This window comes from Polyodon spathula, chromosome 2 (genome assembly GCF_017654505.1).
Source record: "Polyodon spathula isolate WHYD16114869_AA chromosome 2, ASM1765450v1, whole genome shotgun sequence".
NCBI classification, from domain to species: Eukaryota; Metazoa; Chordata; class Actinopteri; order Acipenseriformes; family Polyodontidae; genus Polyodon; species Polyodon spathula.
In genome coordinates, this window is record NC_054535.1 from 45,534,664 (window position 1) to 45,549,602 (window position 14,939).

The following is a 14,939-nucleotide window of genomic DNA, read 5'->3' on the forward strand; positions in this document are numbered from 1 at the left end:
GAATAATCTCAAACTAAAGGCCTAACACATTTGTCTGTACAAAGCATGGACACACCAATCAGTATTTCCTCAATGCAGTCCTTGTCTTATTGAAATACTTTCTTACTTCTGTGTTCATACTCGGCACACCTTACATTTTGCCTTGCTTCCATATTCATGGCATTTGCGCAGTGACTATACTTCACTAAAGCTTTTATTTTCATAATCATAGTTTTAAATCAGATTTTCCGTATTCAGTGTTCTACGGTAGTTTACAATGGATTTTATGTTTGTTTTTCATCTGAGATGTGAAGAAGTTAACCTGTGCTGGAGGAAAAAAACAGATGATGTTGCTGTTTTTCTGCCACAGTATTTATTGTCAAGGGCATCTGAAATAGATATCTTCAGATATTTATGTAGTACAATAACAATTGTATATTCTTTAAACTAGTTGTTTCTTTTTTTTCCAGCTCTCAAGATGATGAAAGGCCAATGTCTCCATTTTACATGAGGTACATCTTATTTATTTTTTCGTTACGTGTGTGTAGTTTTTCTACATAGTTTGCAGTGTGTGCGCTTGTGTGTGTGCGTGCTTGTATATATAAATAAAATCTAACAGATTTGTTTACCACTTTGGGCAATAGAGATTAGAATTATTGGTATACCAGACTTAGGCCCATATGCATAAAACATGTTGTTAATTTCCGGCCATTCAAAAAATTGACCGTTTTATAAAATATAATGATTGATAAAACTACTGCCTGGTTATTCTAGTGGCCAGTAATGGGTATAGTATAGATGTGATTTAGCGTCATGGATAGTTAGCTGCACCAGTCTTACCAGTTGCAGCACTGGTAGCACCAGTCTTACCAGTTGCAGCTGTAGCAACAGTGTCACCAGTCTCAGCATTAACTTCAGTAGCAGTGTCTGTCAATGAAGGTAAAAACCCATCTACTTAGTCATATTTATAAGTTATATTCTTCTTGCCCTTTTAGTATCACATATTTCTAAAGTGTGAATAGGGTAATTTTAGGCTGGTATGGTTTTGCTTGGGGAAAATTTGTTTTAAAAAATGTGGGTCATGAAATTTCAAATATCATCCAGTGTGGGTCACTGGCTAAAGAGTTAGCGACTTATATTGCTTTGCAGTTTGCATTAATAGTATCCAGGCTTTATAAGATAATAATTTTCACCTTTGTAAGATATACAGAATATGCAGGGGGGGAAAATTAGATTTTTGCCTCAGTAAAAATCTGTTCCTAGCTATGCACCTGGTTTCCATCAGTACAAAATGTAATTCTCCACCAGGCTGTTGGGAAACGGTACTTTCCCCAAAAATTTGGGTGACAGATCTTTATGTTGGGGCCAAGTTTTATTTGGCGTTAGCAGTGGCTATGTTATTGTCATAATTTCTGTTTATGAAGTAAGAACAAGTGTTGGGTGTCAGGTATACCACTCATTCTGAGACGGTAGGTACTGAACTTGGTCATGTAAACTCACAACTCTACTGAGAAACTTCTGCTGGTCAGCTTTAGGTATTTAACATTTACACAATTAACTAAGGAATATAATCCAAGTTCTCAGAACCACTCTGAAGGTTTGTGTTTCTGATTTTGTCACATTAACATTGATTTTTCTTCTTTAAAAAAATAGGAGATAATTAAAGAATGGAGACAATGCTTTGAAAACATGGTCCCATCTCTGTTAAAAGTTGCATTCAGTAAAGAGTGCCAGTTGCATTGATACCATTTTCTTTGTTAACATAATTTATTTCCAAAAATAAATGTATGACTTTTCATGTTTTTTGATATGATGATTGTTCTAAATCGTACTTTACTTCTTTAAATTATTATGACTTTGGATATTTCCCTGAAACAAATAGGTATATAACTCTTGGATGTTAACAGGTGTTAAATTACATGGTGTGGTAGGATGTGGGTAGCCACTGACACAGGAGACTTTCTTTTCTTTTTAATGATTTCTTTTAGCCTGCAGAGGGTGCTGTTGTCCATGGCCTGGCTACCAATGATGGTATTCAGGTCCTCCTGAATACCACGTTAGGGTACACAGTTGGTTGCGGGTGCACTCGCAGGTGTGCTCAAAGAATAGTGAAAACGAAAAGGTGAAAGAAAAAGGAAAATAAAACACAGTAATGAAAACTACAAAATAAAGGTGCTGCACTCCGCATCGTTTCTCCAGTCGTCGCTAGTCGTACGACCCGGGTCTCTGTGTCCAACACTTTGCTGTTCCCTCAACTGTTTCTGGACACTATCGGGCTCTGCCCAAGGATTCTCTGCTCTCTCTCTCTGTTTCTTTAGTTTCTTCTCTTTGGATTTCTTTTGTTTTCTTTTCTCCGTTTGTCCACGGTCTTGACGAACAGCGCTTCCGCTAGCTCGTTTGTAGGTCTAGAGGGGCAGATCTGAGGGAACAACAAAGCATTCATTTATAGGCCCAGCAATCCCCCCAAGGCGCACCTCCCAGCCACTCAGAGAGAGGGAAAGCCCACACACCCTCTTCCCCACCTCTCTGTGTCACTGCCCTGACTGATAGGCGGATCCCACGGGGTTGCTGCCCTCTTCCTGCAGCACCATGCCTACGTCAGACAGCCAGTCCCTGTTACACATGGTCATTTTAATAGTTTACCATTTAATAGTTAACAGGTATTAAATTACATGGTAAAATTAAGTTGTTTATGAGTTTAGGAAATAATATTGTTAATAATGTAATGTTAAGTTTTAAAGTTACTGCATTTAGGGGTCATAATCTGGATGTTTGCCAGCACTGTACTTTTCCTATCATATCCCTTTCATTCTTTAATATGGCTGTTGGTCATTTTTACCAGAATACACAGAGTGCTTTTCATTAGCTTCAGTTTGTAAAAACAATTAGAGTCATGCCACCACCTACAACTACAGTACAATAAGAACCACAGGGGCAGAGAGAATTTTATTGTGAAGCATGTCATGGTTTCTTTTCTGTTTTGGTATTTTTCCCTTTTTAAAAGCAATTAGAAGGAACACAGTCTCACAGTCTATCACTCTACCAAGTAATAAAGTGGAATAGTTGCATGACTTTGTTTTATGTAGCTATTCACGTCAATTCAGGCCACTAAGATTTCAATATACAAAAGCCTTCCCTTATTTTGAAGACTCAGTGTTGACTGGTATGGTGAAGTCTCAGTCAGTCCTTTATTTAAGTAGGTAAACCCTTGGGGAACAGTTCCACATTTACAGCAGTCTGTGTGATGAAACTTGACATGGACATTCCTTAGCACAAGTTCAACGTTCTAAGTTCCGGGGCATGATGAATGTAACATACCAGTGCATGATTTATGTAATTACTGTGGATTTATTTAGGCCAGGGGTTCCCAAAGTTTTGGTGATGGAGGGCCAATTTCCAGAGGTTGCAGGGGATGGGGGGCCGCACAAGAGAATGTACCACTCATGAAACTGAAATATGTCCCAAATCATACCTTTTTTTATTTCCTATACATTTTTGTACTTAAATTAGGAATGTATATTACTATCACTGCAACACCAGCAGCTTTGAAATGTATTTGTATTTTAACCTGTGTCTTGGTGCCACAACAGGCTTAGGTTTGAGCACCAATATCATGCGGTCACGTCTTACATTGTCCTGGTCACAACAATTAAAGAAGATAATACCGAAATAGGTACTCTTCAAACTATACCAATTAAACTATTTTGTGGGTTATCCTGCAATAGTGAGGCAGAATGCATCTTGACTTCACTCCACTTCACTAAGAGCTGAATGTATGTACAGTTTGATAATAGTTTAGTTTGAGATGTGCAAAATTCGAACTAAACAAATTATGTAAATTGCCCCATGGTGTGGACATTTAGAGCTATTTCCATAGTAAATGTGCAGAAATAAAACACAGACCTGACTGTATTTTACCTTGATGTTTTTATTTATTTATTCTTTATGAAATCAACAAAATAATCACACATTGCTATTTAAAGTTCAGCATTAATTATTCATAAATTATCTGCCATTACATTGGCGCTTTTTATGCAATTACATATGATTGCTACGTAACGTCCTGGGTACTGTTACTACAATAGTACTTTCCCTAACAAAAGATCCAAGTTGAACACCAAAAACTACAATAATGTACAAAGAGCATTTTGGGGGGCGCATCTTGGGAACCTTTGATTTAGCCTTTATCATATTTGAAACCTTTTCTTACTGTGAATATGTATCACAGAGACCTTTTCCATTAGACTGATCCCATCCGATGGAATAGCTGTTAAGTATTTAAGTATTTTTCCTTGCTATTGGGGTAATTTCTAATTCACTGAATCTGATTCATTTGTTTTGCCTTTTAAGTGGATGATTAACATATGTTCAAGTAATTGATTACAGACTACAATAACCGGTAGCTCTTATGTTATGCTATCATTGGTTGACCGCTAAATGTATCCCCAGACAATTCAAATATATAAAGCTATAATGCAATAGCCAGGGTGGTTGAGTCCAGAGAGCACATTGAAGTGGAGATTCCTGGCAGTAGTGACCAATGCCAAAATAACCTATTATGGTAGAGTTGTATTTATTTTTTGAACTAGCAGTAGATATTTCTGCTATCTGGGGATTTTTCAGGCATGTCTTGTTTTTTTCATGAACTGTGAGCAGGGGAAACATATGAGGTAATTTGAGCTGCATCAGTACCGTAGCTTCATATTTTGTCTTTGAAATGTGCGTTTAAATAGCGTAAACGGTCAAATATACCTTCCTACACACATTTCACATTGTGAGTAATTTATTGCAAATAATTGTACCTGTGAACCCTATAAACACTGGGAAACTTAAGAATGATGCAAGCACAGTGACATGACCTTATCAACCAAGACAATTGTTTTTGTGAATTTTTTTTTAAAATATTATGTGCATTAGGTCCTAAACCTGGTGGGCATTTTCCATTTGTAAAATGACCGATGAAAGAGGAATCTGATTAGCTGAGATGAAAGGGAACAGCAAAGTTTGATGTGAGGATTCAGTCACGTACATGTCAATATTGCAATTAGATGCATCAACTGAAACGGTAAATAATCTTAGTGATTGGAAAATTTCCCAAAAGTTTCTTTTTTTTCTTCTGTAAACATTTTATTTTGTTACACTGTTAGCTAATTGTAATATTCTGTAGTTTGGCAAGCAGTATAGACAGGGTAAATGTTAATGTGTTTAAAAGAATGTTAATTTATTGGTTTACAGCAGCATTCCATTATTCTTTGACTAAAATTCCAAATGCCCCACCCTCCCAAAAATGTTGGCAATTGTACCAGTGAATAGTCAGAATAATCCCCTTAAACTTAATCTTTAATTAAACTACTTGGAAATACCTGCTAATTAAATCAAGGGAAGGAAATCTTTATCTTGTTAGCATTAGCACAAGAAGAAACTGTTGATGCTTAACTTGTGCATTCATTTTATTTATATTTGCTATATTGATGCTTAACTTGTGCATTCATTTTATGTATATTTGCTATAAACAAGATATGTTCTACAAAATGTTATCTTAAAAAGAATAAATCCACTGGGTGAGTGTGTGATTGGTCGCGGTGTTTAACGGTGCATCTGTTGCTGTGTTTACTTCTAAAGCTCTAATTATTTATCTTATTCTGTGTCTACTGTGTATTATTAGATATTAGTGCAAAGTGCACTCCAACTTCCTTCTCTCATACTGTACCTTATGAGTTTGGGTTACTGTTGACACTCTGTGTGACACTTGTTAGTTTAGCGTGTCTGGTTGGATTCATCATGAGGTTCAGGTCACATGCATTCTGCTAATCTGAACATGCCATGTTCTGTGTTGCAACTTGGCCGATTACAGCCTTTAGAGTTTAACTTTTTTTTTTCTTCTTGTTGACTGTTATATAGGTCCTATTCACAATTAGGTTTTTATTTTGCTAATACCCATTCTCTGTTTTGCCTGGAAAGGTTGTAGCTCCCTATTAGCAATGTGTATCGGTGCTAATAAAAGGTCAACAGAAGAGGATGTGGTTATTTAGGGACAGACAAACAAACCATAGAAAGTTATAGCGAATTGGTTAATCTTGGTTTAGCCTTGCCGTTTTCTTTACAAACATAGCCAATTAGCTTTTTTTTTTATTTAGTCTTTAGAGGCAATACACCTTTCTGCAGGAGACGCAAATTGCAAATAAACTTATGTGTTGCTTTCACTAAGTATAAAAGGTGCGTAGCTGTGTGTTCAAAGATGTTGCTCTCTAAAATGTTTATAACCACTCAAAATGGAACTTGTATATCGTACCAAATAGCAACAAATGTATTATGGTGTAATGTGATATGTGGGATGCTTCTGTAAACCACATATGAGGAACAAAAACCTGACATTGATGCAGTTTCAAATTGTAGGTGTGTGTGGGTTTTTTTTTTTTTTTGTGGTCTTTCTGGAATGAGAGCTTAACAATAACTGTACCAGCCAGTTTGGAATAGAAGTGGGTTTGCTTTTAAAACAAATATGCTCTGGAATATTCAATATTGTTCCCAAAACACAGTCAGCAACCAAAGCTACATATTTAGAGAAGATCAGCTTCCTGGAAAGTGTTCCATATTTTAGCAGGATAGCATCAGGAATGAGACTCAGATACAAGAAAAGATGCAGTTTAAGTGCCATTGTGCACTTTTAATAGCCAAAAACAAACAGGAACAAACAAACAAGGCACAGTGACCAAAATAAAAGGTTTAAACAAAACAGTACTTGCTACAAACACTAATGTCAGGCTGGGCATTCGCCTTCACTGACCGACACCAAATACAGAGCACACAGTGAAACTCACTTACACACCAACCATTTACACCAGCAGAACTTCTTTCCTGCCATACCTCCCTGCTTGTGCTACACACACATGGTCACAATGGACCACCTCCCCCCTTAAAACACCAACCCCCTCCCCCTTGTCTGGTTTTCTTTCTCCAGATTCATGTGGGTGGTTTGGCGGGCGGGTTGGTCGGGGTTGTAATGGAAGAGGTCCCCTTGCTTCCTTCTTTGGCCATGGTGGTCCTGGTCCTTCTGTCAGGGGAGCCCATTTATTATTATTTTTTATAAAAAAATGGTGGTGAAGCTGGCACCGGCGCGGGTCACTCCGGCAGGGGCGGCGGCGCGGGGCACTTCGGCAGGATGTGACGTGCAGCTGGAGACGGCCATAGCTCCTCCCCTGGGGGGGGGGGGGGGGGGGGGGGGAGGGGGGGGGGGGGGGGGGGGGGGGGGGGGGGGGAGGAGAAGGGGGGGGGGGGGTGGCACTGGAGAAGGACACGGCTCCTCCCCTTTTGTTACACCGCAGCTCCTCCCCTTTTGGAACTAGACAGCCAAAGCTCCTCGCCTTTTGGCGCTGGTGACTGCAGTGGCTCCTCCCTCTGTGGCCTTTGGGCAGGCAGTCCTCCTCCTTTGGCTCATACCGATGGTATGCCTCCATGAAGCAGGGATCTTTGTAGGGGCACTCTTCCTTGAGGAGCCCAAACTACTTTCAGCTTCCTGCTGCTGCTGCACATCATGGCATTTTTTTTAAACTGCAGTCCTGCTCTGAGTCGCTAGGGGGTGCTAAACCCACACAAATGTAGCAGGATAGCATCATGAATGAGACTTAGAGACAAGAAAAGCTGCAGTTTAAGCTCTGTTCTGTACTTTTAATAGCCAAAATCAAACAGGAACAGACAAACAAGCCACAGTGGCCAAAATAAAAAAGCTTAAATAGAACAATACTTGCTAGAAACACTAGTGTCAGGCTGGGCATTCGCCTAAACTCACCAACACCGTATAGAGTGCACAGTGAAATCACCTAAACACCAACTATTTCCACCAGTAGGGCTTCATCCCTGCCACACATATGAAATGAAATAGCGCAGGTACTGAATTAATTTGGTGTACTAGCCACAGCTAAAGCCCAAACAAATAATAATAAAAAGGCCAGAGTAAATTTAGAAGAAACAGAGGCTTAAACTCAGTAGTCTGGTATTGATGAATATATCTATTTGCATGTACAGTGCACCCTGACTATAAAGCCCTTCATTATAACAAAGTTTCAGCTATAATGAATCAGGGCCCTGGACCCTAAATAAAAAACAGAACAAAACCAAAAAATATAATATAAACTCACACTTTTAACATCCTGGTCTGTACACGAACGGTATACCACCTCTGCAGTAAAGTCAGCTATTTTGTCTTAATAAAAACTACATGTAACTATGTCTCTGAAATGAAAATCATTTAATTATTTTCATGCTTTTCAAGGTTGGAGTTATATCGATCGTTTGAAAAAAGGAGCAGCGTCTTGAATATAGGTTGTCAAAAAGCATTGTTTTTTTGGCTTGTTCTGTAACCATGTGATGAAGCAAAATTGATCAATCAAAAACCAAAAAAAAAACTTGAGGATCCGATGAACTTTTCATGTCGGTTGATTTGGAATAAAAACTGGTGTATTTTGAAACGTTCAACTTTTAAATAAAAGTTCAGCTTCAATTCAGAATAGAATAAAGCAAAGGCAGAATACTGCATACATGAGGCGAACAGGTATGTGTAATTTTACTTGTATAATGAACAAAAGGCTTGGACCCCAACAGCATGGGGGGTGTAGTGTACTTATCTCCCCCCCCCCCCAAGCAAACAATACAGTTAGTTTTCAGAAAAATAAAATCTCATAGCTGTTTGTGGGTGGGGGTTGTAAATCTAATATCCCAGCTGTAAGGTTGTTGATTCTAATATTAAATATAGCAAAAAAAAAAGCATACAACTTGCAAAAGTACTGGGACCTGCATTAACATTATCAATCACTGAGAAACATTTTTTTTTTTAATCAAGTGAAACTACAAGAAGCTTCAAACAAGTAGACACGTGTTTCAAAGCTCTTAAACAGTGTTAATAGTTTTACCCCAGAATTTGAGTGTTTTTAAGTTATTGATGGATAACTGGTTATGTAACACAAGCCATGTTGTTGTTGTTTTCTTTCTTGATGGTATAATCAATGAAGAAAGCAGTTTGTTTTGAGATGTACACTGTATATAATCTCAGTGGCATTTATATGCCCTGTCTTTCAGTGAATGATATATTGATAACCCAGTTGTTGCTGATTTGAGTGTGTTTTGAAAATAAAATAATTGGTATTCCAGAGTGCATAACGTTATGAGCCAATCAGATTGGGGAGGGGGGAGAGAATCGGTACAGTTCCACTCCTTCTCCCTCAGTCTGTGCTGCATTGCTTATTTTTACTCTACTGCTCATGCTGCTCTGCTTTAAATGCCAGTAGATGAAAAAGAAAGGTGAGGGAAAGAAAACTGCTGCATTGCCAGTTCAATCCTCATCATTTTTCCCCAGGGAAGAATACCTATGCAATTAGAGCCAAGTGAAATGAATCTGCTGTTCAGTCGTATGATGTTTTTTTTTTTTTTTTTGAATGGAATAATCTGTGTATGCGGTGTGTGGTTCGGTATTCAGTGGGTGGTGGCACAGTGAGTTGTGAAACCCTGTTGTTTTCCAGGAATACACATGTTTGAGAGCCAGAAAGAGTGAGGACAGGGGTTCCTAAGGAATAATTGATGACACTGCATCTGGTTTAATCCTAAACATGGATTGAGTGTGCCGGCTTTGCAAAGGACACATGGAAACCATGAGCTACGTAATTCTTGTGCAGAAGTGCTCTGTTGGCTTCCACTCATCAGATTAATCTTCTTGTCTCTCCCTTACTTTAGTGCCCAGATCTCATCTGTCAGTCATAAACCAGCATCTGAAGAGTAAGTGCTCTTATATTTCATAAACCCCTGGCTTTCATTTTGCAGTTACAGCAGTATTGCCATTGGATCACATCACATTGTTTGCTATGCCGCAATATATTTTATATACTATAACATATCAAATATTTGTATGAACAGAGTGTGTAATTGTCTGCTGTGCATTTCTGTCTGTGTCTGGGCCTGACCACACATTATCACAGGTTTGCCAAGACAAGTCTTGCTGTTTTTGTACATCTGTGTATTCCCTGCACTCAGAGGATATATTTCTGTATATAATGTGTAGATTAAAGTGTGCGTGACAAATTCCATTCCCATTTCAGTCACTTGGAGAAGACAATCAGATCAGCGGTGGAGCAGCACCTCTTTGATGTGCACAGCTGTGGGGGTCAAAGTTCAGAGGAATCTGAATCAGGGACGTCATCCTCCACTTCATCATTGACTACCAGGCAGAGGAGACGACATCTGAGAGATCAGGATGAGACATGGAGGCACAAAGACATGTAGGAATACGAATAATACTGTAATGGGCTATTTTGCTTTTAATAATCATGTTTGCTTGCTAGTGGCTGGAACAGGACAGACGGAGAGCAGCACAAACAGGTCTTGAGTTTCAAATCGCAGCCGAAGCTTGCTGCAAGCATGTTTTGCCTCAGTCAGAAACAGCTTTAAAAATGAGTGCAAACGGAGTTCGCTACACTGGAAATTAAGATGTTACATTTATTCTAGTTTTATTATTTATTTGTTCATGAAGACCTAAGACTGATTGTTTATAATATTTCTTATGTTGTAAAGTGTTGCTAGCAGTTGTTTGCATGACTGCTGCAGGATTGGTAATACAGTAGTCTCTGGCTAAGAGAACAGCCCTGGGGAAGCTAGCAAAATGTTTGCTTAGGCGAAGTGTTCTCTAATACAGAGTTGACCACCAGACACACTATGCCAAGGCCAATCATGTCACGAATCAATAAATACAAATGTATTTATTACTTATGCCATGATGCACATGCATCAACATGTGAAATTAACAGAAAAACAATAGGCAAGCTTATGTTAATAAACTGACTGACAAACTAACATTAATAAAGTAACTGGCAAAGTTAATTAATAAAACACCCCTACATATGGTAAAAATGCAGCAGCAGCTCTAACAGTAATTCTGAATACGAGAATGAATTTTAACACAATGTTTATTAACACAGCACCCCGTTACTTTCGCGATGACAAGTCGTTTTTGAAAATATTGAATAAACCATTTGCATAGAGTTTGATGATGATGAGTTATCAAGTTACAAAACAGTACTTTATCCTATTGAATCAGTTAGCAACAAATCATTATTGGTGCCAAAAAGGTGTTCTTTTAAGCGAAGTTCCTGTTCCTTTAGAAGTGATGAAATTGAATCTTCCCAAAGTGTTCTCTTAGGAGGTGTTCCTATACTTGGACTACAGTTCCTTTTCAATATAAATACTGTATGCCCAGACCTGGCTTTTAGTCAAAAATTACTGTCAAAGAACTGCAGTGAGATGCACTCGGTAGAGTCCCTACTTCCCTGACCAGTTGTATAAATCATTTAACTGAAGGAGAAAAAAAGTGGCTAACTGGAAGATTTGTGAATTTATTTTCTTTTTTTATATTTTTTTAAACTGCACAGACGTTGAATCCTTTGTATGCATTGCTATCATTTGAAAAGAGAATGTTTTCTTTTTTAGGGACGATATCAATAAAGAGAATATTCCCTCTGTATTCAGCACGACCGAAGACAGTAAACCGGACTCACTGGACGGAGAGAAGAAGCAGAGAGACAGCAGCACCTCTTACATCGAGGAGAGCTTGAAGCTGAAGAGGCAAGTGTCCATCACCAAGCTTTCTGAGCTGAAAGAAAACAAGGAAGGCTTGATTGTAAGTACGGCAGCATCCTACAAAAGCGCTGGTGAACAATGAACAATGACAAGCCCATGTTTTGAAAATGAATCCCATCACAGACTGTCTGACTGACTTGTTTCATGGCTGTTAAAATCAAAACTGAACGATGGTCTAAAATATAATCTGGAGAAAGGGGGCTTCCTGTTTAGTCACTCGCATGAAGACGCAATCTAGTCATTCCTTCAGGAAAGATATTATTCTTATCTGCAAAGATTTTATCTCACAAAGACTCTATGTGTATTACCTTTTTTTTACCATAGAAAAATACAGTGAAACTCTGATACAACGTACTGCCTTGGGACCGTAAAAACAGTATGTTATAACACAGGTATGTAATAACCAGATACATGCACATACCCGCCAAATCAGCACAAAAATCAAAACCTAGTACAGTACTAACTGATTAATGTGCATATACAATGTATGTAGTATAAAGGTTTATTACATAAGAAACAATATAAAACAATGTAATGTAACTAGTACTGAACATTACTATACAGTATGCAACATTCTGTATTTTAATTATTTAATACAGAAATTCTATGTTGCCTTTGATAAATATTGTCAGCTAAATGAATATAAAAATAACAAAAAAAATGTAATTAATGTACTGAATAATACTGCACTGTAATTAGTAAAATAAATTAATAAAACAATGCAGTACAGTAATAATAAAGTATAGAAATAAAACTGATAATAATAATAATAATAATAATAATAATAATAATAATAATAATAATAATTTACAAGTCAGTAAACATAACCATACAAACTGTCAGTTCAGGTACAGTACAGTAATCATTGCCTGCACGCTATTTTAAGAGGTTTTTAGGCCCTGGCTACATTAGCGTTTTAGAATTGAGTTAAGGGTTCAAACCCTGTTTAAAAGTGCTTAAATCGATTTGCATCCACACTAAACACGGTTCATAACTGAGTTCAACAACCGAGTTTGAAACCTACTCAGGAGGTAGCTTCGAATTCGGTTGTCAGCATAACTGGGTTAGATAAACTGGTTTAACTGTAATGTGGAAGTGACCCGTGTTCGAGTCTGGTAACACAGTATCCTCCGATATCCCCTAGTGCATTGCGGTAGTACGTTGCCATAATCCCCCTGGTTACATGAGACGAGAATAAAGAAAAGACAAACCCGATTTAAAATACAGGAGGATTTGTTCTTGTTATATTCCATTGGTACAGTCAGATATGCTAATGTACTGTAGTACACAAAACTTAAAATGTGTCCAAAACACTTTTTAAATTATCTTAGATCCCATCACATATTAGCAAGTTAATGGTCTTTATTTAGACTTTTAATTAAATTAAAGAACGTCTTATGTCCCCAGATTTTCCTTTTGTGCAAATGCCCATCTAATTTATTTACTGTGGCATGGGCATTTTTTACCCCATACAAATGATTCCCCCTTTGATTACTTAGGTACTTTCTTGTAGCTCCTCCGTTCTGCTCCCGTCTTCAATGAAAATAAACAATGTTTACAATGGGGGGGGAAAGAAAGAAAAACATTACAGTGGTTTCTGGGATACAGTCATTCAGTGAAATGTTTTTTCAATAACAACCGAGTTAAACTCACTCAGTTCCATTACGGCAATCTGGATGCTCTAACACTGTTGGGCTAGGATTCAGGTAAATCGGTTTTGAACTCGGTTGTCGATTTTTTTGCTCTAATGTGGACAGGGCCTTAGACGACTGCCTCAGCGACTGCTGCTTTTTAAACTTGAGCTCTTTGACAACATAATTCTGACTGCTTTCGTCCCTTTAAGATTTCTCCAATAATGTACAGTTCGTCCTTAAGTGAAATTGACGATCGTTTAGCGCTGGCCATGATAATACTGCATAAATTAGAGTAATAGAAAGCAAGGTCAAGTTCAAACAGCAAGAAATTGGCCTACGAGCACAGACCACTGTGTGCCACCACGGTGTGTGTGTAATAACAGGAAGTATGCACTAATACTGTACGTACTGAAAGGAGAATTTAAACAGGATTTAATATCATTTTATTCAGTTGCATGATACTGGTTCTTTATATCAGTGTGTACGTTATATCCCAGGTACATTGTAAATGGATTTGACTGTAGATAGCATTTGCTGATGGTTGCAAAAAAATACACACGTTGGTTTGTTTGTTTGTTACGTAATTTAGAACTCAATGTTCAAAGAATGATAAAAATCTAAAAGATATGATTTTATTAGATGTGCCTTGCACAAGTTGGCAATTAACTTTGCAGTTTTTAAAGTGTTTTTTCATTATAAGCCCACAGAGATATGTTATCTTCTGCCTAACCGAATTGGGTGTGTGTTTGAAGGCGCTTTATTGCACATTTATTGTGTTTGTGTGTTAATATATTTTTCCACAAAACATAACAGTAAAAATATGGATGTTTGATACTTTGATGTCTGTTTTCATTGCTTGTTATTTAAGAATACATCAAAGACAATTAGCCCTGCAACAGTACTAAAAAATTGCTGTAGTTATTTATGATGTTTTGACAATTACCAATCCATGAGGATGTTTTGATGAATAATACTGTGTTATGTAAGGGCCTGTGACATGCATTCCTCTCAGACAGCTAAGACAGATGCCACCAAATGTCAAGCGCACGGGCACATGTGATATTTAATACTGTATGAGCACTGTCCTGGCAAAGGCTGCAGTTGTGATCAAAGCTGGTCCGTCAGTCCCCTCTGACTGGAACTGTATGCAGCCAGGATGGGATGATCTAATGGTTAACTGCTTGCTCAGCTGTTTCAAGGCCTTTATGGGGTTTAGCATAGTTTAACCTGTGGCTGTTTTAAAAGGGGGGTTGAGAATGAGGTCACACATTTATATTGCCTGAGAACTACTGGAAGTTTCTGTCATTTCATGCTTTAGAGTGAGATAAGTGACTTATCATGTGTTAAGTTGTTTTATGTATTGGTGAGTGGGCAGGATTCTCCCAGTGGTGTGTTGTTCTCTAGTTTCAGCTGCAGCTTCATCCTTTCAGACTGATCTGAGTATTTGATGTTTTAAAATCCTTTATACACACTGTCCTAACTGGTACAAACCACTGGAGAATGTTTTTTGGGGGGGACTAAAAAGATGATCTTTTTTCTGTTCTTGAAGATGATTTTATTTTTTGAGTCGCTGAATAGCAATGTGGCACTGATGTGCACAGTGATTCCATTTTAAATGACATTTATTTGTGACTTTACATTTCAGATTAGTATCTATTTCTGATTGAAAAACAAGTGTTGGGAATGCAAATGCCCACTTGTTTT

At 37.8% G+C, this 14,939-nt stretch overlaps 1 protein-coding gene across 3 annotated transcripts in view; it reads left to right on the forward strand.

The window, feature by feature from the left end:
• Positions 1-14,939, forward strand: part of LOC121297134 (protein FAM13A-like) — a 60,540-nt gene that overhangs the window by 21,384 nt on the left and 24,217 nt on the right. For all 3 annotated transcript variants that reach the window (XM_041223223.1, XM_041223206.1, XM_041223216.1), the window contains 4 exons: positions 450-491; positions 9,706-9,747; positions 10,068-10,247; positions 11,452-11,641. In XM_041223223.1, coding sequence (XP_041079157.1) covers positions 450-491; positions 9,706-9,747; positions 10,068-10,247; positions 11,452-11,641 — 454 coding nt within the window. The remainder of the gene's footprint in view (positions 1-449; positions 492-9,705; positions 9,748-10,067; positions 10,248-11,451; positions 11,642-14,939) is intronic.